Here is a 26,575-nt window from a genome sequence, read left to right on the forward strand (position 1 = left end):
TGTTTTTAGTCCCGGATCATCTTGCCGCGGTAATATCAGGCAGGCAGCTCCTCGGGCAGCTGCAAAAGCAGCCCGCTGATCTGCCTTCCGATCAGAGTTTTCGATTGTATCTGCAGCGGGTCCCGTGTTCGATCTTTGTTCTTCTTCTTCAAGTTCAGGGTTCCGCCGAGGTTCCTGGATGTGTTTTGGTTCCTGGTATGTATTTATTTTGTTGATTAAGACACCGCTTTCTAAGTATTTAAACTTTATTTATTCAGCTACTGAGAAGTGCTGTGTCCCTCAGTCGCCATTTTGAAAAAAAAATTAACTGTATGCTTTAATCTTTTCTTTACTTTTAGTAATTTCCAAAGCATATTCACATATATTACACAACTAAATCTTTCCAAAAATTCTGTGGAGTAAATGGCGATATATAGTTTTTATGAGCATATTATTTTTCTTAAGGGAGAGTTAATGAAGGTAGACCTATACAGTTTATAGAACCCATTCTGTTTCGTCTGTACCTGTATAATTGTCACTATGCAGTTGCCTGTGTCATTCATATATATTGGTCCTGGTGTTTGAGAAATTTAGAAAATCAAAATTGAGGGAGAAAAAGCTTTACAAATTAGTGGTTTTAACAGACAAATAATTCTGGGTGTACAGAACTGAGGGCACTTTCAAAGGTGAAAGTGTTGGGAAGAGCTAGTTTGGGACAAGGTTTATTAAAAGGAAGGTCGTTAGCTATGAAAATGAATATAAGTGGAAAAAAGAAAGGTTTTACTCTTCCTAGGCAAAATTACAGGTGTGAGGTCATAAAATGAGGCAGTTTTTATTTTATTTTGGGAAAGCTGATTCTTTATATGTCACCAGACTGCAGTGACTTGGGGCCCTGAGAAATCACCATTCTTTCTAATTTTAAATCATTGTGTGACTAGATTGTCAGTTGAAGACTCAGTTGAATATCACAATGTTCTCTGATATTACATTTATGTCTTCAATAACAATGAGTTTTCATTTCTTCATATATTAAAAGGAATCCAACAACTCTTTTGGATTTCACCATGAAAAAGACTACTACTGTGGATATTTATTTACTTATTTTTGTGGCACTGAGGATTGAATCCAGATGCATTTCTACCTCTAAGCTACATCCCTAGGCCTATTTTATTTTATTTTATTTTGGTGCTAGGGATTGAATCCAGGGGCATTCTACTTCCGAGCTACATCCCCAGCCCTATTTTTTATTCTTTATTTTGAAACAGGGTCTTACTGAGTTGCGAAAGGCCTCACTAAGTAGCTGAGGCTTTCCTCCAACCACGATCCTCCTGTCTCAGCCTCCTGAATGCTAGGATTACAAGAGTGTGCCACCACACCCAGCTTATTTTTTATTTTTATTTTTTAATTTTAAACAGAGCCTCACTAGATTGGGGAGAGTCTCACTAAATTGCTGAGGCTGGCCTCAAATCTGCGATCCTTCTGTCAGCCTTCCAAGTACTGGGAATAGAGTAGTGTGCCATTGTACTCAGCAAATTATTTTTTCGTCTGATATAAGGTAAAGAGATCTTTCTGTGGACATTCCCAATGACTAAAGCATAAGTCAAAATGTCCTAAATTGAGCGAATTTAATTCTGTTTTGTTAAAAATCCGGCATTGCTTTTCTTATGAAGAGTGGTGGTAAGTGGTTTAGGAGAATGATAATATTTAGGTAGTCATTATTAAAAATCCTTCTTTTTAGCCTAGACACACACACACACACACTGTGTGTGTGTGTGTGTGTGTGTGTGTGTGTGTGTGCATACATGTAATTCGAGTACTTGAGAGGCTGAGACAGGAGGATTGTAAATTGAGGACTGCCTCAGCAACATAGTGAGACTCTCAGCAACCTAGTGAGGTCCTGTTTTCAAACAAACAATAGAAAGGGCTGGAGGTAAACAATAGAAGTATCTTGGAGGTAGAATGCCCCTGGGTTCAATCCCCAGTGCCACAAGAAATACACACATACATATGTTCTTTTTGTATTAAGGAGAATTGACATTGTATGTTTAGCATCTTTATATGTTGAAATGGTTCATACCTTTTAACTTATTTTTTATTCTTTACTTTCTAAAGGCTGGGAACAAATTTGATGCAGGGGGAACTTACCCAAAAAATCCTTTGGAAAATGAAACATGTGTTTATACTCTGAGTTTCAGGATTAATGGCAAAATGGACAAACAAGAGAAAACAAAAGACAAAAATGTTAGAAATGTGAACTGGGGACTCACAGCCCCGACAGCTTTCCTTTTGATTAATCATAAAGCAACCATAAGCACATAGATTCAATTTCCTAGCAAACACAAATGACTTTGAAAAACAGGGATAAGAATAAACTTGAAACAGGGCGCATTTATTCATTATCACTAAGCCAAAATATTCACATACCATTTTGGGAATGCTGGTTATTAATCATCTGGCACTTAAGTATGGGGGATGAATATAATTTAATGGAAAAAATACACAAGTTTAGTAAAAAGGAATGTGAACTGGAATCCTTTCTGCCCATGAGATCTTGAATAGATCTTTTAATTTCTCTGAGCCCAGTTTAGAAATACTTGACTTTATTCGGTCTATTTGTCCTCTATAGACTAACCAGTTGGAAAAGGCAGCGGCAGCAGCCCACACGTTCTTCATGGCCAATCCCGAGCACATGGAGATGCAGCAGAACATTGAGAACTACAAAACCATGGCTGGTGTAGAAGCACTCCAGTTGGTAGACCTAGAAGCCAAGCCACACCTGGTGAGTTCTGAGGACCGCAGCCCCTCTGCATGAAGCAGGGAGCTTCCAGGATTCATGTGACTCAAGCCAGATCCGGATGAATGGATGTGTCACATTCGGTTCTCAAAAATAAGTTTTTTTGATATTAGGAATTGAACTCAGGGGCATTCTACTTCCAAGCTATACCCAAAGTCTTTATTTATTTATTTATTTATTTATTTATTTATTTATTTACTTTCTACCTCTGGGCTATACTCCCAGACCTATTTTATACTTTATTTGGAAACAGGTCTCACTAAGTTGCTGAGAGCCTCACTAAGTAGCTGAGGGATTTGAAACAGTTTTATGTGTGCTTGGGAAGATAATTGATTGATGCTTTAGTCATCTACTTCCTCAGTAAATCCACTCTTATTTACAACTATTTTATTCTACAGAAGCTACCGTTTATGTCCCCATTTGCAATCCTCCTTTATTGCTTTGCTGCGTAAGAGCCAGCTGACCCACCTTCTTAAATGATCTGAGGGTTGCCTATATTCTGCTCTTTGAAAACACATATATTTTTCTGTTTATTTTCAGGAGAGCTATAGTGCAGGTGTTAAACATTATGAGGCTGACGACTTTGCAGTAGCTATCAAGTACTTTGAAAAAGCTTTAAGAGAATATTTCAATGAAGATGTGGAATGCCGGGCTTTGTGTGAGGGGCCTCAAAGATTTGAAGAGTATGACTACCTACGGTATAAAGCAGGTCTCTATGAAGCCATTGCAGGTAAAATTTATTTTTCCCTTTATTTTCTCAATGCAAAAATACAGCATTCATTTTGTAAAAGTATTCCATCTTTATAGAAATACATATTTTCAAACATAGAAGACTTGTATATCTCATCCTATTTCCCATGATAAATTTGTGTAGTTAAATTTTTGATGATTGTCCTCCAAAACTCTTTACAGTGCATTTGTAGATAAGTATCCATTTATTTGCAATTATTATTGCCTTTTCATAAAAGTAGGGCAATACTATAAATGTTACTTTTCAACACATTTTTGTTTTTTCTAATTTTATGCTTAACAATTAAATGCGGACTTCTAATGTAAGTATAACAATGTTCAATTTCATATACTTATACAAATTAAAATTACTGAAGTTATTTTGCATTCCCAAACTTCCAATGTTATTTCTCCTTAAAGAGTACTTACCTAGTATTGGAGCCAAATCCCAGGAAGTTAGTCTTTCAATTTGACATCCTCTTCAATTTCTATTTCCACTTTATTTTTTACCAAACTCTGGTAGATTCTACCTCCTAACAACGTTTAAGACTTCCTGCTTCTCACCATCCCTTCTGCTAACACTCAAGCTCAAATTAACAGCATATTTTAACTAAACCACGTGCATTAGTCAGCATTTTCATAGCTATAATTCAAAGACCTGAACACTTAAAGTAAGAAAAATTTATTATGGTTTGGGGGTTCAGTCCACGTTAGGCTGGGGACCGCGGACATCAGTGTCTGATGGAAGCAGGAAGCAGAGACAGTGCGAGCACAAGGCTTTGCTTCTCATATCATGGAGGCCAGAAGCAACTGAGGTATCAGGGGAGGAGGAACCATTTATGACCCCCAAAGCCACATCTCAAGAAACCCCCCTTCTCTAGCTACAGTCTACCCACCTGGGTCAACTTACCACCCTCATGACTCAAACATATCAACCCTGGATAAGAATAAATGAACTCTTTAGTGGACATTTTATATCTAATGATAATACCATAAGGCCATTTCCTTCCTATTCCTTGCGTCCTGTTGCTGTCTAGCTCTAAATATAGACAGAGCAGTCAGTAAAACACAAACTTCTGTACTCACTGACCTACTTAAACTTGTCACACCCCTGAAGCCAGTGACTTACATTTCCTTTGGACTTCCATGTGCATGATCTTGTACTCTCCCCAACCCACTTTGATCCATGTGTATTGCACTCTTAATGCCTTTCCTTTCCTTTTCTTTTTTTTTTTTTTTTTTTTTTTTTACAGTACTGGGGTTGGAACCCAGGGGCATTCTACCTCTGATCTACACCCCCAGCTCTTTTTTTTTTTTAAATAGGGTCTTACTGAATTGCAAAGGGACTCACTAAGTAGTGGAGGCTTTCCTGGAACCATGATCCTCCTCCTGTCTCAGCCTCCCGAATGCTGGGATTAAAAGTGTGAGCCACCACGCCCAGCTCATTTTCACTGGAGACCTCAGAATATCCCTGTATCACTTGACTCAAGTCCTAACTCATTCTGTGATCAGTCCTTAGTGCCTAAGTACAATGACTGGCAAATAGCAGGTGCTTAGCTTAGTAAATCCTGGTTAAATGAATGTGTGGGTGAATGCATGAATGAGGATGACATATAAACCAGTCTTACTGTGGAGATTTAAAGTGTTAATTATACTCCATGCTTGTGAACATTTAGGCAATAAGTTCTTAAGGTTTTAAAAGGGATAATTAGGGAACAACTATCAAACTATAGACTAGAATCAATATATTTAGTGGACTTAAAATCATTACATAAAGTGATGAATTATGATGTGCCCTATTACCCCAAATCAGTACACATATATGAATTATTGAGGATTTTTCCCCAAAGTTTGCTTCCTTGGACCTTTGGCAGATCCATTTATCTACAATTTTGTGATCATTGCCCATTTAAATGTCAACTTTATGTGTGATTTTAATTTTAATTGATATGAATTTCTCTAAACTTAATTTTGGAGGAGGAAGGGGCAGGCTTTTTTTTTTTTTTACTAGTTTAGTTTATTATAGTGCTATAGTATTGTGGGACCATGTCCAGGCTTCCACACCCACATCCACCCCTACATCCGCCTTTGCGGATGTACCTGGGACAGCTTTGGCAGATATCCTAGATCTGGTTTAGGAAATTCACTGACAGATTTTCCACAGATTAGTGATTTGGTTATAGTCACCAGCAAAGCTTATTGCTTATTGGCTGCTAGAAAGAATAGAGGTCATCTAACTTGGGCTTTTTAATTCTTTTTTTTTTTTTTTTTTTTTTTTGTACTGGGGAGTAAACCCAGGAGCATCCTACTTCCAAGCTACCACTCCAGCCCTTTTTAATTTTTTGTTTTAAAATAGAGTCTCACTTGGTTGCTGATAGTCTTACTATGTTGTTGAGGCCAGTCTGGAACCGATGATCCTCCTGTCTCAGCCTCACAAGTAGTGGGATTACAGATGTACAACACCACACCCAGAAGTTCTTTAACTCTTAACACAACTACCACCGCACCATCACAAATTACAACAGAGAAACTAATTAAAGAAAAAGTCAGTTTCTGAAGTCCAGACCAAATACTGCCAATTGCAGAGCTATGTAAGTCTTCCTGGGCTTTTGAAGCAGATCCAGTTCATTATGGGAAGGACACTTGTAAAAGTATTTCCATACGGGTGTCTTGCATCTCAAACTTATTCAGAACAATTGCACAGTGGCACTCAAGATAGGAAGCAGGAAAAAAAAAACAATGAATGAAAAGGAATAGAGCAACTCTTACTATGTAAAGTCTTAATCTGGCTTGAAATTGTCACTTAAGATACAGACTATATTAGAAAGCTATAAAATTTGAATCTTAGAGATAGAAAAGACTTTAAAAGTTAGAGAAAACTCCAGTGGCTTCTGAATCCAGTGACTTATTACAAGCTCTGCCTGCCGAAGCCTCAGAGGACGCCATTTTGTCACTTTGCTGCTTCTTCTATCTTGCTTTGAAAAATATTTTCACTATGCTATTTCCTTCTTTCATCTAATCCTCTCTATTTTACTGCTACTTATATTTTGCTTTGAGAAATACTTTGGGTTCTTGGCAGGTGTTTCTTCCATCTTTCCCTTTTGCTTGTCCTGTGAAATGAGAAGAAATGTGTATCAGAAGAAATAGGTAACAGGAGGAACTCTATATGAAGAAGGAGATTCAATAGATGACATATAAGGCAACCTAAATTAGGGGACAGGAAGGGGGAAAGAGGGAAACTCTCTAAAGCACATGATGTACTTAAACAAACATATCAAAGTCAATCACTAAGCCAAGCATGGGAAGGAGGGAATGGGGCAGGAATTGGGTAAGGGCTAATTGGGTGATGTGTGCCTGCATATCTCCACCATCTTTTGTCCCATTAAGATGTATGACTACAGTGCACCAATAAAAAATAAAAAATAAGAGAGGAGGATCGTTGGTTTGCAGCCAGTTTCAAGTATTTAGTGAAGCCCTCTGCAACTTAGTGAGAACCTGTTTCAAAATAAAGAATAAAATTAGGGCTAGGAGTGTACTCGAAGGTAGAAAGCCTCTGGGTTCAATACCCAGTACCTCAAAAACAATAGGGCTGGGGGTGGAGTTTAGAGGTAGAATGCCCCTGGTTACATCCTCAGTACTGGGGGAAAAAAGTTATCAGAAGATAAAGAGGAATGCAAATAGTTAAGTAAGAGAAAACAGTTGAGGGTTTTTTTGTTGTTGTTTTTTGTTTTTTGTTTTTTAGGAAATAACACAGCTAGCTGTGTTTTCCTAACATGCTAATCAAGTAAATGGAACTCATTTTTCTGTTCACATCCCCAACTGGAGTTAATAGCTAGTGGACATTAGTGACTCTGTTAACTGAACTTTGTAGGATTGAGCTAGTCGGGTTATGTGAAACTGGCTCCTTTTACCCCCACACTAGAAAAATGCTCATTTCCTTCCTGTTGTGTTATGAGGTTCCTCTGCAAGATATCCAGGTCCAAGCTGAGCCCTGACTAAACAGAAGACCTCTTGAAAGAAGGCAGTCATAGGAAATTAAATTGTACAGCCGTGAGGTCAAAGGATGCTGTCATCCTTCTCCAGGGAAGCTCCTTGGCACAGGCGTGAATGAACCATTCTCTTCCTGGAAAATCCTGCCTTTATCTACACAGTCAAAATCAAAACTGGGGCAAAATGCAGTAGATGTCTTCTCTGAGACAGTAGCTGTGTGTTTCCTCAGCTTATGCTTTGATGAGATAGAGCCTAGAGCCAAAGGGGCAAGAAAACCCCTGTATTTCAGGATGCTTGCCATGTTGGCAAGGGAGAAGAAGGGGGGGGGGGCTAGAAGAGGGAGCTAGAACTAAGAGGAGGAAGCTGGGTGTGGTGGCGCATGCTTGTAATCCCCGCGCTTGGGAGGCGGAGACAGGAGGATCACACAGGTTCGAAGCCAGCCACGCTGGCTTAAGAGACCCTGTTTCCAAATAAAAATATAAAAAATAGGTCTGGGAGTGTAGCCTGGAGGTAGAAGGGCTTCCAGGAACCCCAGTACCACCAAAAAAAAAAAAAAAAAAGAACTAAGAGGAGGAAGGTTTTTCAAATTCCTTTGCTTTCATCCTTTCTCAGACTTTACCAGTCCCTGATAAAGAATAAGCAATGAACTAGGTGTGGTGGTGCTTACCTGTAATCTCAGTACTTGGAAAGTTTGCAACTTTTAGGCCAGACTCAGCCGCTAAGAAATTTAGAAAGACCTTGTTTCAAAATAAAAAGGGCTGGATTATAGCTCAGAGGTAGAATGCCCCTGAGTTCAATCTCCAGTTTCACAAAAAAAAGAAGAGAAAGAATAAACAACATCTCTACTTTTAGAATATGCAATTTCCAGGAGATGGACTAATTTGTAATTGGGTATAATAGGGCTTTGATCAGTGATGTCAAGAAATAATGTTTTTGTTTCTCTATTAAGAAAATTTAGTTTTAAAATATTAACAAGAAAAAAAAATTACTTTTGTTTAACTTGTCTGCCTGAATTTTAAACCCATGACAGTCATTCTCTGAATGATTCCTGTACATTACTAGAATTTCCAATATTGATTCTGGAACATTTCAGGCCCTCTAAAGTAGCCAAAGAAGAGCGCTCCAAAGCCATTAAATAAGGAAGGCTACTCTAATCTGGGTGTGAGTGGGAGGAAATGATTCCTGTCACTTTCATGATGGTTATAATAGAGGGTATATAGGGAGGGAAGAGTGCAGTGTAGAGAGAGGGCCATGAGCTGGAGGCCTGGGAGGGGCATTCTCACAGTGGAGAGGAGATGGTAGCCGTTCACTGTCTTGGTGAGAGGCTTTGCAGTCCCAAAGTGACAAGGAGAATGAGCTCGTTCCCAGTATGGGGCAGTAGGGACCCTGGAGAACTGCTCCTGTGACAGGATGGCCGTCTGTCCCCTGACAGCGCCTACCTTGGCTCTTTCTTTCAGATCACTACGTGCAGGTGCTGGTCTGTCAGCACGAGTGTGTGAGGGAACTTGCCACCCGCCCTGGCCGCCTCTCACCCATCGAGAACTTTCTTCCTCTGCATTATGACTACCTACAGTTCGCCTACTACCGAGGTAAAGCGTGGATCATCCGTGAAGTTTTTTTTTTGGGGGGAGGGGATGTTTCCACCATTGCAGCCCCACTTTGTCACAACTCTGTCCTCCGCTTTCACAGAGCAGTAGAGGCTCACACGATTTCCCTCTCATCTCACATCACTGCATCTGAGGACCAAAAAACGCAGAAGGCAACATCACGAGTGGACAGTGTGCAGATTCAATACTGCAGTATTTTCCTGAAAATTAAAGGAGCCTGACACTGTAGGATTTCTAAACCTAATTTTTCCAACTTAATTTTAACATTCACATGGCTTAAAAATCAAATAAAGTCCGACCTCTCTTCCCTGTTTCCACAACCCAGTTTCTACCTAGTTTCTTATTTAAGCTTCCAAAATTTACACATAAATAACAAATACACACACTCACAGGAATGGGCTCAAAAGGCAACAGAGTAGTTACAGTATTTCTTCCAATGTTTCTTCACTTGATACATGTCAGGGTTTTTAGCAGTGTTATCATTTTCTTAGTCAAATTGTTGAATCTGGGCAATTTTATATGACTCAACCTAATGATATCTGTATGTAGAGATACTCCTCATCCAACTTTTCTTGACATCTACATATCAATGAACTATATTTTCCTATATGGTTTATTGATGGGAAGTGGTATTGTTAGTAATATTTTGCTGTAACAATGAACTTTCAAGTGAATAACATTTTACATATGTCATTGCCCATTTGTACACAAATATCCGGTGGATACTATCTAGAAGTACAATTGCTATATCAAATGATTTATTCATTTGTACTTTTGATAGATGTTGCCCAGTTTTCCTCCCTATGGACTATATTTTACATTGCTTGGTTTTCAGAATTTATTATCAAATTTTTAGATATTCCCCAATTCATTTGGTGAAAATTGATACTGAATATAATTTTAGTTTAGAACCTTCTTTTGTATACCTAAAAGCAATTAAAAGAATTCAGATTGCTGAAATTGGTCTTAGACGTCAGTCGTGTTTTTTAATATCCTCATTTTGGAGAAAGCTGACTTGTTTGCAGTACTTGGCTGAGTGGCACATCATGGTTCCTGGTTCATTGTTCTTCTCAACACTTTGTACCATCTACAGCATCAGTGTCTATACAGAGATCATTATTAAAGAAGCTATCTCCTTTTTAAAATAATAATAATAATAAGAAAAGCCCAAACCAACATTCTAATTTACTTTGGCAATACTCTCCTTTCTAAAAGCAAAACATTAAACATTACTCAGTGTCCTGGAGCTGATGGCAAATAATAAATCACATGCTCAAGTCCTGAACATGAATGCAAAGTAGTTGAGAGAATTGCTTGTTATTATTCTTGGTAAAAATCAGAGCCCTAGCCGGGCGTGGTGGCACACGCTTGTAATTCCAGCGCTTGGGAGGCTGAGACAGGAGGATCGCATGGGTTCGAAGCCAGCCTCAGCTACTTAGTGAGGCTCTCAGCAACTTAGTGAGACCCTGTTTCCAAATAAAATATAAAAAAAGGTCTGGGAGTATAGCCCGGAGGTAGAAAGCCTCTGGGTTCCACCCCAGTACCACCAAAAATATATATAAATAAATAAATAAATCAGAGCTCTAGCCGGGCGTGATGGCACACGCTTATAATCCCAGCATGCAGGGGGCTGAGACCGGAAGATCGCGGTTAGCGGGCAGTCTCAGCTACTTAGCGAGGCCCTCTGCAACTCAGTGAGACCTGGTTTCAAAATAAATAATAAAAAATAGGGCAGGGGGTGTATCTCGGAGGTTGAATGCCCCTGGGTTCCATCACCAGACTCGCAAAAAAAAAAAAAAAAAAAAGAACAAAACAAAAATCAGAGCTCTTTCTGAGTTTAGATAGATGCTACATAGGTAGGTAGGTAGTTGGGTAGGTAGGTAGGTAGGTACGTAGGTAGGTAGGTAGGTAGGTAGGTAGGTAGGTAGGTGGGTGGGTGGGTGGGTGGATGGATGGATGGATGGATGGATGGATGGATGGATGGAATTTCTTTAAAAGAAATCCCATGTTAACATTGATTTGAAAACTTTACTTATAGCACTTCAAAATTCTGTTCATAATGGTTAAATATTTCTAAATATTCCAGTTGTAATAGCTAAATGTTGTTTCTAACAAAGAGTTCATAGTTGAAACAGCCTTAATTGTTCCCTTTTGTCTGTGGCTATTTTTGAGGTTGCTGCAGTTGTATGGTGAGGGACTGGGGGGGCATCTGCAGACCATCTGAGCTCTATGAAGGACTTTCTATAAAGGGGGCAGTTCACCACAAATTTGATAAGCAATGAGAAATAGTATTTCAAAATCATTGATCTTACTCATATATTATATATAGAATGGTAGATTATTGCTGGAAAAGGCCATCATCAAGATGTTTACTTAACTCAGACACAGTACAAAAACTAGAATTAATGCCTATAATCTGCTATTTGTATTAAATATGTTGTTATCAAACCTATTCCAATAGAGACTTTCACTAATTTATGTAAAATAACTAGCAGCATAGCAGACCAAAGGTGAATCCTTTTGAATTTTTGAAATCAAGTCCTTCCTTTATCTGTATTTCTGCTGCCTTTTCTCAGTTTCAGTTTGTCTTCCCTTATATTGATAGTTAATGCTGAAGTAGAGAAACTTGTTGTTGTCCCTCCTTCCAACCCTCCAGGCAGACCTAGGCTGACTTTAATGCTCAAGTCCTTGGCTTTTCAGTTGGTGAATATGTGAAGGCCTTGGAGTGTGCCAAGGCCTACCTTCTGTTCCACCCGGATGACGAGGATGTCCTAGATAACGTGGATTACTATGAGGGTCTGTTGGATGACAGCACTGACCCAGCATCCATCGAAGCCCGAGAGGTGAGAACTGTGGTCTGGAGGAGAGTTGATATAAATGGAGAACAGTCCCCTTAAAGATGCCTAACAATTTAGTAAAGGACCTAATTCTTTCAGACTTTATTCCTGCCAGAAGCATATTTTTCTCATATAGACTAGCCTGTGAAAATCTGGTGAAATAGGGATTTTTTTTGCAGCTCTGAATGTTTGTTAGCTCATTAGTCATTATCTAAAGAAATCTATTTCCACTGGACATTTATCATACTGTTAGCTGTTTTCTATATATAAATTTTCTGGGTTTTTTTTCTTTTCAAGGATTTGACAATGTTTGTGAAACGTCATAAACTTGAATCTGAACTGATAAAATCAGCTGCAGAGGGGCTGGGATTTTCCTACACTGAACCGGTAAGAACAATGTGGAAAAAGGAAAAGATCTTAGCAGAATTAGTATTTTACAAAACTAGTGCTGTGGTATAGATAGATTTGCATTCTGTTTTTATTATAGAAAATATCATAAATATTTTCTGTATTTGTGCAACTTTTAAAATTCTTTTTAGCTACATACCTAGAATTAATACACAAATATATAATAAATTACCCTGCTGTTGAATATTTGCATTTTAAAAAATTTTTCTACAATACCTAATGTGTTCTCTACTGAACTAAAATATTAGAGTAAGTTCCAAGGTATAGGATTACTTTGCCATCAAAGGATATAAAGTTTTAAAGTTCATTAAACTTAAACTGCTTTTCCAAAAAAAGTGTGTGTGTGTGTGTGTGTGTGTGTGTGTGTGTGTGTGTGTATTACTGGATATTGAACCCAGTACCTCTGCACAATATCCCCACATCTTTTTGTTTGTTTTGTTGTTGTTTTTTGGTGGTACTTGGGTTCCTGGAAGCCCTTCTACCTCCAGGCTGCACTCCCAGACCTATCTTATATATTTTTTTATTTGGAAACAGGGTCTCTTAAGGCAGCGTGGTTGGCTTTGAACCTGCAAGATCCTGTCTCCGCCTCCCAAACGCGGGGATTACAAGCCTGCACCACCATGCCTGGCCTTTTTGTTTGTTTTGAAACAGGGTCTCACTAGATTGCTGAGAGTCTTGCTAAGTTAAGGAGGCTGGTCTTAAACCTGTGATTCTGCTTTTCAGCCTCTAAATACTGGGGTTACAAATTTTTTTCTGTTACATTCATTGCTCCTGGCAATGCATGAGTACCAGTTTGACACAAACTGCTCAGCAGTGAGAAATAGTATCTTAAAATCATATGTATTACTCATATATTATGTACAACATAACTTGTTTTAACTTGCATTCCTTTGATAACCAGCAAGAATAATCCTTTTTACGTAGTATTATTCCTTTTGAACTATCCTGGATTTTGTTATTTTATCTAGTTGTTACTAAATATGTTTCTTATTTATCATACATGTTAATATGCTTATGAAATTATTATATATATATATGTGTATATATATATATATATATACATATATATTTTGTGTGTGGTACTGGGGTTGATTGATACCCAGGGGCATTCTACCTCCGAGCTACACCCCCAACCTTATTTTTTATTCTTCATTTTGAAACAGGGTCTCACTGAGTTGCAGAGGGCCTCACTAAGTATTAGCTAGGCTGTCCTTGAACTGCAATTCTCCTGTCTCAGCCTCCCAAATGCTGGGATTATAAGCATCTGCCACCACACCCCACTTATTACTTGTATATTTTGTTTGCAACATTTAAAAGTTTTTATTAGTTACACCATGTTTTATTTGGCACATTTAAAAAAGTTGATTAATTTAAGGTAATATTTCTAATATAACTTACTATTTTTTTGCCAAAACAACATCAACCTGAGCCTTCCTTTCTGTTAACTTTTAAATAAAAACATATTGGATTGTAATACGCAAGTTTCCTAGTACTTTAGATCTTTCAAACTGTATTTTTAAATTTTATTTCTTTAGATGATGTTATAGTAACAAATTTACATTTTTTTTTCTCAACTGAAAACAGAATTATTGGATCAGATATGGAGGACGACAGGATGAGAATCGGTGAGTCCTCCCATTCAGAGCATAAGCTGTTTCTTTATAATGAGAAGAAATGCCTTGAGTCAGAACACATCATAAGGAACTTATCTCTGAGAAATTGGCAAAAAGATATAATTAAGAGGTTTTATATTTTTAAATAATTTTATATACTTATTTTGGGGTAGCATAGTTCACAGAATAATGTAGTTCACAGCGATGGTGACATGAGTGTAGCACTTGGTGGCCTTTCCGTGGCTCCCTCCCCACACCTCCTTCCCCATACAGGGTATTGAGATTGTCATTGACATTCTCACATATGTACATAACATCACGGGGAGTGATTCCTTCATTGATCCCCCTCCCAGACCCTCTCCCTGGCTCCACTAAGGTTCTCCTCCACTAACTGAATCCTCTCGTTTTCTGATTACTCCCGAGCTTCTGCATATAAGAGAAAACATATGACTTCACTTTCTGTGACTGGCTAATATCTTTTGAGCAGCAAAGTAAGAGCTCTGTGTCCTGACAACCAGCTCTTTCAAATCTTTTTGCTTGACTTTATGTAGTTACCTTTCCCTCTGGATCTCATGTTTTGGGTTTTTTTTTTTTTTTTTTTTTTTTTTTTTTTTTTTCCCCTTAAAAGAAGAAGTTGAATCTGAATCTGGTGTTTTTTTTGTTTTTGTTTTTGTTTTTTTTCCAGTACGGGAGATTGAACCCAGGGGCTTTCTACCTCCAAGCTATATCCCCAGCCCTATACTTTTTTATATTCTCTATTTTTAAACAGGGTTGTGGAGGGCCTTAGTAAGTAGCTGAGGCTGACAGCAAACCACCAATCCTCCTGTGTCAGCCTCCCAAGTAATGGATTTACAAGCATACACCATCATGCCTGACTTGGAATCTGGTGATATTTGAGTGCTAACATGTTGTGATTTCAGATCTGATTATTTTTTATTTATTAATAGAAAAATCTATGAAATTTTCTTGTTGATGGCAAATTCCTATATTTATTTGAAATCAAGAAGATCAGAAAGTTTCTGTGCAAGCTAAAATACTAAATGTCACTAACTCAATTAGAAATGAAGATAACTCATTTGAAAAGTGATGTGTGCATAATTTATCTAGTTGTTACTAAGTATGTTTCTTATTTATGTATGCCTCTACCATTTAAGATGTATTCAGATGTATGACTACAACTCAAATTCATACCATGTTTGAATTACATGTATGAGATTATATGGTCCAGTCTGTCCATTTTCAAATTGGAAAACTGGTCAAGGGAAAGGATTTGTTTAGAGTTTCACATCAAGGGATGGGCAGGTACAAATCTGACTTAGAATCTTGAAATCTCTCACTGGTTTCCAATAACTCAACCTTTGCATGCTATAAGATCATTGCAAGAAATCTAAGAATGTGTGTGCACATTTGGATTCGTCCAGTTTCTGTTTATTGAAAGGACAGCTTACTCTCACTTGTGTGTTTGCAAAGGATGACACACACATGAGTCTTCTTTCTCTGAGTAGTCAAGAACTACTACTCCATTAGGATACAATTTATTTCAGTGTAACTATTATTCAGCTATATATTCTGTGTTCACTGCACAATACAATACTCTGAGCATGATAATTTTTCCCTGCATTTTTGTAACTGTAATGGAAAGAGTTTAGGTCATAAATACAATGAATGTTAATCAAAATTGCCAAGATGATTTACTGGAGTGAAATGGGGCATTCTCATTGAGGAAATAGAAACACACCACATGAAAACAGGGACATTTAATTTGATTTTTAGAGGCAGGTGGGTTTGTATAGGATAGAGACATGCAGTAAAGAATCATAGACTTCATGGAATAGTGTCCTTTGTCTTTAAACATCTTTATTCAGTGGGAAATTACAATTTTGAATTTTTTGAACGAACAGGGTCCCTTCAGGAGTGAATGTGGAGGAGGCAGAAGTTCATGGATTGTCAATGGGGAAAAAGTCAGCACCCAAGATAGAGCGAGACCTAAGAGAGGGTAAGTACCTGCACACTCTTACAAGGAGAGGAAGAGAAGGGTTGGTGTGACCAGTTCTTACCTGGCTCAAGACAGAACTCACATTTTTTGAAAGTTAGAAGTAGGACTAAGCTACTATAGTTCATAAAAGTCTGAAAGTTGAGGCCGGGCGAGGTGGCACATGATTGTAATCCCCGCGCTTGGGAGGCAGAAACAGGAGGATCGTGCAGGTTCAAAGCCAGCTGTGCTGGTTTAAGAGACCCTGTTTCCAAATAAAAAGGTAAAAATAGGTCTGGGAGTGTAGCCCAGAGGTAGAAGGGCTTCCAGGAACCCCAGTACCACCACCAAAAACAAACAAAAAAAATGTCTGAAAGTTGTAAAAATCCATCTTCAGACCTACAAAAACAATTTTTTTTTTTTTTTTTGGCAGTGCCTTGAGCATGTAAGGCAAGAACTTTATTGTTGAGCTGCATTCCCAGCCTAAAAGTAGACTTTAAATTGAATTGCCAGGGATGTGGAGGAAGCCATTCTAGTTGGTAAAACTGATGAAGCAAAGACTCAGAAATAGAAACAGCAGAAAATTATGTGCCTTACTATATATATGTTTTTTTTTTGTGTGTGATACTGGGGTTCCTGGAAGTCCTTCTACCTCCGAGCTACACTCCCAGACCAATTTTTTATATTTTTTTATTTGGAAACAGGGTCTCTTAAGCCAGCGCGGCTGGCTTCGAACCTGCGCAATCCTCCTGTCTCTGCCTCCCAAGCACGGGGATTACAAGCGTGTGCCACCACACCCGGCTGCCTTACTAATTTTGTAAGGTCAGAATGAGTGCAACTCCAGATGGAGAGTTACCAAGTAGTTTTTAAATAGAGAAAAACATTGTGGTAATAATAGCTATCAGCAATAATAATAGAAATAGCAATACTAATTCTTAACAGTTATTACTATTTTTATATATGTTTTAATTTTCAAGAAAATGTATAGGCCATTTTTTTTTTTTGGTGGTACTGGGGTTCCTGGAAGCCCTTCTATCTCCGGGCTACACTCCCAGAATTATTTTATACTTTTTTTTATTTTTGGAAACAGGGTCTCTTAAGCCAGCGTGGCTGGCTTCGAACCTGCACAGCTGGCTTCGAACCTGCACAGCTGGCTTCGAACCTGCGCGATCCTCCTGTCTCCGCCTTCCCAGTGCAGGGATTACAAGTGTGCACCACCACGCCCAGCTTAGGTCATTTATTTTTAATACTAGCCAGTTTCTCATGTGAGAGATTCTTTCAACTTCTCTAAAGCCTCACAACTGATAACATGTTGGACATGCATTGGGACCTAGACTTCGATACCTGAATCCCATTTTTCTTCTTCACCTGCTGCCTGAACATTAGAAATGACTATACTCAAAGAATAACCCCTACTGATTAAATATTTTTGTCCCTAAATATCTACACAAGATTGGTTTCAGGACCCCCCCCCATCCCAAATATACAAAACCTGAAGATATTTAAGTTTCTTATATAAAATGATATGGTATTTGCATATAACTTTTACATTGCCTCCTATATACTTAAATCATCTGTTCATTAGTTATAATATCTAATACAATGAAAATGCTATGTAAATAGTCATAAAGATATTTAGGAAATAATGACAGAAAAAGGCTGTCACTCTCAGTATGCACACAATTTTTTCCCAACTATTTTTAATCCAAGTTTGGTTGAACCTATAGATACAGAACCATAGAAATATGGGGTTGACTATAACTGTAAGATAAGTAGAGGCCTCCAAAATCTGCACTGATCCAGGCACACTAGTTCATACCTGTAATCCCAGTATTTGAGAGACTAAAGATCTCAGATTTTAGAAGAACTGAAGATCTTCTTAACAACCCAGTGAGGTTTCTCAGGAACTTAGCAACTCTGTTTCAAAATAAGCAATAAAATAGGCCTGATGATGTAGCTCAGAGGTAAAAATGCTCCTGGGTTCAATCCCTAGTACCACACAAAAAATCTACACGGAGGAGGACAGTACTTCTTTCCCCAAGAGCCCTTGTCAGCGCGTTGCTCCAGCTGATTTGAAAACTTCTGGCTCTCTCCAGCTATTACATTTCCCAGCCCTGTCCTCCATAGTTTCCAAGTCAGTTTGAAGCAGTAAACAGGACAATATGCTCATCTTATTTGACCTAGACCTCAGTTTGTAGCCACCAGGCCCAGGCTGTTTCACAACTGCCAAAGAGCTTCATGGTCAGCCAGAGTTCATGTTGCTTTTTCAGCTGAGAAATCACCCAGGAAGTATGTGCCAATAGGCCATTACTTTGCTGTGAATGTCTGGGAAACTTGAGGGCAGTTGCCAAATTCAAAGATTTTTTTTTTTACTCCCAGGGAATTTGATGTCCAGCAACTATCTAGGAAGATTAATGAGAAGAATAGAATTTAGTAACTATTTGTGATGATTGAGTGATTGGATTACCAACATCTACCATTTTTTCAGGTTTTTTTTTTTTTTTGGTTGAAGTAGAGAATGAATCTCAGGATGTTCTCTGGGAATTTAGTGGTATGAAGAGGAAACAACAACAAAAACAAACAAACCCCAAAAAACAACAATCATTTTACCTACTCTGCTCTCACACTTGTTAAAAAACACATCTGTGACCAGATATTTAGAGCTTTTCCCCTACATGCCAAGTAGTTCTCTAGTGTGTACCAGCTTGGTGTCCTAGAATTTAACTTATTTAACTTATTTCCACTTAGATATTCAGGTCCTACAGGTTGAGGGTTCAGCCCCCCCATCAAGAGTACCCCCAGTGCAGATACCAATGGCAGTAGATACCAATGGCAGTAATAAGTTGTCTCCTATGTTTCTGACTGGCTTTCCTAATGACCAGCTACAAATGGGGCCTCTCATGATTTTCTCTTTGAATTTGACGAGTTGCTAGAGCAGTTCACAGAATTCAGGGAAACACTTTTACAAGTTTATTATAAAGGACATCATAAAGGGGACAGATGAACAACCAGATAAACAGGTACCTAGGATACAAAACACCAGGTACTGGTACAAAATGGAGTATATTCCAGCTTTCCTCATCTTCCACAAAGAGATTGTCATCTTGTCATCTCTACAGATTACCTGATAGTATTTAGTAGTATTTATTCATCCTGGATGGCTCCTGAGCATTAAGATGAGGGTCACCCATGGCTACGTCTTAATGTGACTAGTCCATACAACATACAAGGTAACTTACTAAAAACATTTCAGCCACTTGTTCTTTCTCCTTTCAACCAGCAGTTTTCCAAAGTTATTGTTCCATGATGACCTTGGTGTCTGTCTTCTGGGTTTAGGGGAAATAGCATTGAACCTGGAATCTCGAGGCTTAGTTTGTGGGAATATCTTATTCTGATGTACTGCACACTGATTGGAAACTAGAGTCTCAAACTCTCTGGCCCTCTGATTCTTACTTATAAAGGAAGTATGGTAACATTTTTGAGATTGTAAATGTCTTTGTAAATTGTAGAGGGTGTAATCATATAGGGGCTTGTTAGTTTGCACATACCATCAGTGCCTTGTATGATATTGTGATTATGGGAAAATTATTCTTCTTGCCATCAGCGATAGGCAGCGAGCACAGAGGAGACCTTTCTTAGACGATCTCTTTGTTGCTACCAGAGAGTCAGAGCCAGGCACATACTTTATGAATGAGAGAAGAATTCAGTTGTTTAAATCTCTTTGAGCTGTGGTTAAGAATTGGCAAGAGCCATCAAATCAGGCCACAGGAACCACAACCTATTGGATAACATTTTTATTTTAATTTTTCCGTTTTCTTCTGTCTGGTGTGCTACTGGTCATCCACAGCCTGGGCAACTCGCCTTATGAATAGCAAGGCGCTTTTCCCATTTGGCAAGTGAGTGGGTAATTGGATGTTTTCATAAGTGTATATGTGGAAAATTTCCATATAAAACTTGGTGATAATTACATTAGCTACTTGAAAGACAGATTGGTAATACAGAGTCGCCCTGGACTTGTTAGCATCTAGGTATTTAAGATTCCATGCTATATCCTTTCTTCAGTCTTTGTGTGTTACTTATGATCTGGTTAAAAGGATTGTCTATATCTCTGTAACCACCCTTTAAATCTATTCCATTATGTCTTACGCTTATTACGATGCCTCAGTCTGCATGTAATGTAATATTCCAGTCATGGATTACTAACTCAGCAATAGTGGTAATGATGATAGTAACACATGCTTATACAGAGATTGAGTGATAGAATTTTTTCTAAATTAACTAGTTTAGTAATCTTAATAAATCATATTTTGAAAATAAGCTAATCGTAATCAAGGTAATATGCCCTCAAAACTTGCCAAAGTACAAATCAATCTAGTTTGCAAAATTCCCCAATGTATCTTCCATTTTGATTTGAATTTTATATTAGCAAATACTTCTCAGTTTATCTACAGATATTTTGTCTTTCATATTGAAAGATCATTTCCTATTATACTTCTAAGTTAGAATAGGTATGCCATTCACTTTCAAACATTTGCAGTAGGGTTTGCCCCACCTGGACTGTGAATCCTCATCAGCTACCTGGATAGGAATGACCTTTTTAAAACTGTGTTCTGTGTTAATGTGGTCTGTGGGAGACTACTGTTCTGTTTTATTGTTGTGGAAATATTAGCACAAAGGTAGCCATTTATAGCAACATCTGTCCTTTATCTCACAGTGTCTGTGAGTCAGAGTTTTAGGGACAATGTGGCTGGATCAGCTTCTCCAGGGTCTCTCACCAGTTGTCAACCAGGGTTGGGATCTCTTCTGAGGCTTGACTGGGGAGATCTTCTTCCAAGTTAGATGGCAGAATTCAGTTTCCAACGAGTCACTGCCTGGGTTTCTTCAGGTCCTGTTGGGTTACTGACCAGAGGATGCCCTGATCCCGTGCCAGGCAAGCTCCAGTACAGCCCCTTGCTTCATCAAAGCATGCTGGCTGGGAAGGCAGTAGATAGAGCCTGTCAGTGAGATGTGACAATCTTATGTAATATACTGATGGATGTGACATCCCATCATTTTTGCCATGTTTTGCTGGTTAGAAGCAAGTTCCCCATCACAACTACACTTTGGAAAACGGTATATACAAGGGTATGAAAACCAGGAGGCCATGATCATGGGGTTCCTCTGAGAGTCTCTCTGCCAAGGGAAGGAAGAAAGGGAAGGAATGGAGCAAAGGGAGCAAGAAGGAGGGAGAGGAGGGGAGGGGAGGGCAGAGGAGGGGAGGGGAGGGAGAGGGCAAAGGAGAGGAGGGGAGGAATTGTGTTCAATTAATACTAAAAAAGGCTGCTGCATATATAATACCACTTAGAAAATTCATAAAGCCTATGACATATTAGAAGTTTTTAGAAGTCTCTTCTTAAATTTTATTTAACATACTATTTCCAAAATCTTTTTAGCACAACAAAATTTGAGAAATATCGAATTGCAGAACAACATGTTTTTCTGTTCATCCAAAAGATGTGATACTGAAACTGGGGGTTTGTGAATATATTCTTAGAATTTCAGAAATCCTATATTTATAAATTTTGGTAACAATTTTAAAAATTAAGGGAGGCAATGAGTGGGACATCTGAATGACCAACCAATTTCTGGCAAAGTATTGCCATGAGATTTTATGTCTCCATGGGCAAAGGTGCAGTTATAGTCACTCTGGCACCAGGTTGACTTATTCAAGGTTGAAGACTAACAACAAGTAAAGTATAAACACTTACAAATAGTGTACTGGAACCAGATACAGCTCAAACTTCCTCATGTGTATATATTAAGATTTTAAAGCAGTTTCAGTAGGGAAAAGTTGTGGTTGAATGTGTTACTATATACCAAGAAAGCATTGAAAATGCTGGCTCAAAAGAACCTGGGCCATATTATTTATCAGAATATTTATGTGGAATGTTCTATTTTATTTTCATTGAAATAACATCAATATTTTATTAGTATTGTTCATTTGAATTTAGTTGGCTTTATGGTTTTGTTTTTATTTACTCTCATAAACTGCTTTAGATATGGTAGTTGTAGGAAATTATGAAAATAATATACACATAGTCTTACAATTGCAAATATGAAAGAAAAAAATACAGTGACACAATGTGTCAGGACTTTAGCTCCTTAGGGAACATTTGCTTTAGCAGATAACTCAAGATTGAGAAATTCTGTCCCATTTTTTTAATATTCCATTAAACATGGGCTGAAGTGGAACACTGGTTCCTAACTAGACCAATAAATACTGTTATTCTCTAGTACGACTCATCCATTTTCTAGAGATAGAGCAGACATCATTTTCGATGTCTCTTCTTCCTTCAACAGCTGTGTTGGAGTGCAGTGTGTTGGTGTCCTTTGCTAGCCTAGGGGAGGATGGGGAACTGTGCCTTCCCATCCCAGCCCTCCAGGGTGAGCTGCCCACACTCACAGGCTCTTATCAGCTCCTTATGCTTATTATGAGTATTATAAGGATTAGAAATCACTGTTTCCTTTTATGTTCAGTTGGGATTCAAAATGTTTGTACTCTGATACATCTGGAGATTTTCTCATCATCAAAGGCTCTGTCCTTCAGACCTACTCCCTAGATTTTGTAATTTTACAACCTAACATATGACCTCAAAGTTGCACCCTCGGAAAAGCCTAAAGTGGGCTAATGTATTTAAAGTGTGGGCTCTCTCTAGAGAGAGCAGCCTACGGGGAACCCTCCTGCCAGAAAAAGCAATGTAAATGTCTCACCAGAAAGCAGAGAAAACTATGTCCTCCAAATGCAAGCCCACCTGGAATCCATTAAGTGATGTGAAGAAGCCAGGTGATGAGGGGAAGGAGTCAGGTGACTTGGTGTGACTGCCTGAGTTACCTGGCATTGCTCCAGGTACCAGTGGAACTGAGGGACGCATGACATGCCAGGGGGCCGCAGGCATGTAACTGAGTAGTCACTTGTGATATTGTAACAGAAATGAATGAGGGGCTGTGGAGAAGGGTGTCTCAGAGTAAGAGAATCCTGTAAGATGCCTAGTCTGCTTTTCAAGACCATCTGGAATCATAGGGAAATAAAAAAAATGTCCATTCTGAAAGGATATACGTACATAATATATATGTATATCTATATATCATATATAATGACACTATAAAAATATGATAGTTAATATTTAGTATTACATAATATAAAAATATAAAACAATATATACATTAGTATGACACTATAGAAACACCTGGTAGCCAAACATCTGCCTTTTTTTCTGAATTCATATTGTGTCTCTCAAGCTTTCCAGTATGTAATTAGTCTTTGTGTGTCTTTGTGTCTTAAGTATTCACAAGGAACAGCCTTTCAAACTGCCTGTCAGAAGCTATTGTAGGTTCTGGGATCCCTCCTTGAGGGCATAGTAACAAGGAAGATGATGTGCTCTGTCCCTCAGGTGGCCCTCTGCTCTATGAGAACGTCACCTTCGTCTATAACTCAGAGCAGCTGAATGGGACGCAGCGGGTTCTCCTGGATAACGTCCTGTCAGAAGAGCAGTGCCGGGAGCTCCACAGTGTGGCCAATGTGAGGACTGGAGGGCGAGGTCCTGGCTGTGCTGGCCTGTCATGAGCTGGGAGAGCAGTGGGCCTCGTCTCACAAAGACTCACAGAATGAGGCTGAAATGTCATTTCCTTTAGGAGAAGGATATTGATTGTGGAAGCCCATTTTGTAGCCTTTGGTTTGGAATGATTTGTGTTTTTACAGGTGGGAATACTCTTGTGGCTTAATTCCTAGGACAGTGGCCTTCCAACTCATGTCAAGCCCATCATATAAAATTGCGGGGAAATCCATTTATTTTAATCAATAATTGACCAGTGTATTGAGCCATTGATGTTCTCTTTATTTCTATGAAGAAGTGGCAGTGTTTTGTGATGAAAATGTAGAGGGAAGATTAAATATAAATGTCTCTTAGATTAGAAAAAATAATTTTTCTTGTACCCTGGACAACAGTGGGAATGGTTCTGAGGATTAAATTTACTTCTCAGATTTCTGGCGGCCAAAGCAAAAAGAAGAATGATGAATTTTTATTTGCCTATATCTTCTTACATGTTGCTTTCAGGGAATCATGATTGTTGGTGATGGATACCGAGGGAAAACTTCACCCCATACGCCCAATGAAAAGTTTGAAGGAGCAACTGTCCTGAAAGCACTCAAGGTAAAGTCTCCACTGGTTTGGGGACTGGGTTCCTTAGTGTAAATCAAGAGGCTTTAGTGAACAATCGACAAAGAAAAGGGAAGAGTTTAGAATATAGAATATAAGGTTGAAAGGAACAAGTAGGAAATGGAAGCTTGTTGATGTTAGTTTTGGAGTGCTGGAGATAGAAACCAGGGCCTCGTGCACACTAAACACATGCTTTACCATTAAGCTACACCTTTCGGACATTTTTATTGTTCTTAATAATTTCTTCAATAAGTCACCAATTTATTAAATCTTACATCTTCCAAATTTGTACCTGATAAAAAATACAGCTTATGATCTAATTGTTAAAACATACCAAAATAGGTAATTATTCCCTACTGTGTTGTTAGAAGGGAATACAAAATGCATTTTGAGAGAAGAGGGTGGGCAGTTAGCTTCACCTTTCCCTCTCTGAATAGGAAGAGCTCATTGCAGTGGCTCAGTGTCCTAACCCAAATCCAAACCCACATGCATGTTCTGTTCCTATTACTGAGCGCAGAGATGGTCATTCCATTCTGACTTATTGAAGCCGAGCATCTGTTGGTCTCAAGTTCTCCAATCAACCCAGTGCTTTCTAACATTCTTCTTCTTATTTTTATTTATTTTTCAGTTCGGGTATGAAGGCCGAGTCCCTCTGAAGAGTGCCCGTCTCTTCTATGACATCAGTGAGAAGGCCCGAAAGATTGTAGAGTCCTATTTTATGCTGAACTCAACCTTGTATTTTTCCTATACACACATGGTCTGCCGAACAGCCCTTTCCGGTGAGATTCCAGAAACTAAATTCAGTCCCTTGTACCCACAATTCTATGGGAAATAGAATAATGTAGAACAAAGTTCTATTACATTTTAGCCTGATATTTTAGAAGAGATCTCAATTTCTACAGAGGCAGCAGCCACATAAGAACGCTCATTTTTCATATCCGTCTTCTTGCTTTTTTTTTTTTTTTGGTTCGCCAAAGTTTCACAAGCTCCTCACTCTGCACCCTTTCCCTGTCAAACCTATTTCTCCTAATTGCTGATGTCATGTATAAAAATGCTTTTCTGCTCCAGGTTTCTCTTGTCAGAGAACCAGAAACTGGGACATTATAGTTGCTGTTATGTCCACAAGCAGTGAATGGAAGCATAGATGTTGAAGGGATGATTGAAGAAATATCCTTTGAAAGACAGAGGCATCCTAGCTTCCTGGCCATTGTCCTTTCCTCTCTGCATCTTCTATTACACTCATCTAATATAAGGGGAAGGGTGTCATAGAAATAGGCTTTATACTTGTAGATTTCCACAAAGTCAAAATCACAGACCTGGATCTCTTGACTGCTTGCCCACTGTTTTCCCTCTCTTCTGCACTGCCTTCTCTCTCCATACATTTGTAAAGGCCACCAGGAATGGGAGTAGGCCATTACATTGTCCCTCTTTCTGTTGGAAGTTACTGCTCATTCACTCTCATTCTTCTCTGTTCCTCTTTCTGACAGGTCAGCAGGATAGAAGAAATGACCTCAGCCATCCCATTCATGCAGACAACTGCTTGTTGGACCCCGAGGCCAATGAATGCTGGAAAGAGCCTCCTGCTTACACTTTCCGAGACTACAGGTATGGCCAGCACCTGCTGTAAAACCAAGCCTTTGCCCTACCATTACAGAGGCCTATGAAACTTGAGAGCTGCTCTGTTTTGCTGGCCACCATGCATCTCTGTGAAGCAGCAATTCTCAGTCTCCTGAGCAGCTGCCATAGCTGCGATTTTTTCATCTTTGTCCTCAAAATCATGCACATTTTTATCCTGTTAAGTATAGTATACTTTTTAAAAATTGCTTTGTTTTCACTTGAAACATATCCTTTTTGGTATGTCTTGAGAAAAAAAGGGCTTGATGTCCCAGTACACACAGGAATATTATCACGTCACTTATCTATTATACACACCCTACAAGAACTGTGTCTGCATTTTGTAAATAAGATAGAAGAAACCCAAAGAAATAAGATGTCATCAGATGGAAAGATATCTTAGTATGTAAAGAATGTAGAAAATCAGGAGTTGTCATCACCATGTATTAACACCATTAAACCATTGTGTTAATTTTTACTACCCTGTGCTCTATTTTTAAATAAATGAGCACCCCCTATCTGCAAGGCCAGGCTAGATCACAGGGAAATCTCTAGTGAATTAAGGAAAGAAATATACTCTTTAGAGTTACTATTACATGAAGGAAGAGGAGAGTTTTAAGCAATGTGAATGGGCCAGGAGGACCATGTTAAATTGTTAAATTAAATCTAGTTAGGCATTCTTTGGAAGAAGTAAAATGTGAGATGAGCTATGAAATATGATTAAAATTTCAATGTAAGTGGAATCATTGAATACTTCAGGGTTATAACTCAGATGATATCTGCAAGGGTTTGGAGGTTTCATTATTTCAATGAATGTGTGTAATTCAAAGGCATCTT

The 26,575-nt window shown here is 38.6% G+C and overlaps 1 protein-coding gene across 1 annotated transcript in view; it reads left to right on the top strand.

Annotated features, from left to right (window-relative positions):
• P3H2 (prolyl 3-hydroxylase 2) overlaps positions 1-26,575 on the top strand; it is a gene marked incomplete at both ends in the record, with an annotated part of 162,370 nt that overhangs the window by 122,949 nt on the left and 12,846 nt on the right. Inside the window, 11 exons of the mRNA XM_080695632.1 lie at positions 2,606-2,758; positions 3,314-3,503; positions 8,950-9,081; positions 11,800-11,942; positions 12,234-12,323; positions 13,929-13,969; positions 15,859-15,953; positions 23,360-23,487; positions 24,023-24,118; positions 24,753-24,903; positions 25,612-25,729. Coding sequence (XP_080551758.1) covers positions 2,606-2,758; positions 3,314-3,503; positions 8,950-9,081; positions 11,800-11,942; positions 12,234-12,323; positions 13,929-13,969; positions 15,859-15,953; positions 23,360-23,487; positions 24,023-24,118; positions 24,753-24,903; positions 25,612-25,729 — 1,337 coding nt within the window. The remainder of the gene's footprint in view (positions 1-2,605; positions 2,759-3,313; positions 3,504-8,949; positions 9,082-11,799; positions 11,943-12,233; positions 12,324-13,928; positions 13,970-15,858; positions 15,954-23,359; positions 23,488-24,022; positions 24,119-24,752; positions 24,904-25,611; positions 25,730-26,575) is intronic.

This window comes from Muscardinus avellanarius (genome assembly GCF_963383645.1).
Source record: "Muscardinus avellanarius genome assembly, chromosome: 5".
Taxonomy (NCBI): domain Eukaryota; kingdom Metazoa; phylum Chordata; class Mammalia; order Rodentia; family Gliridae; genus Muscardinus; species Muscardinus avellanarius.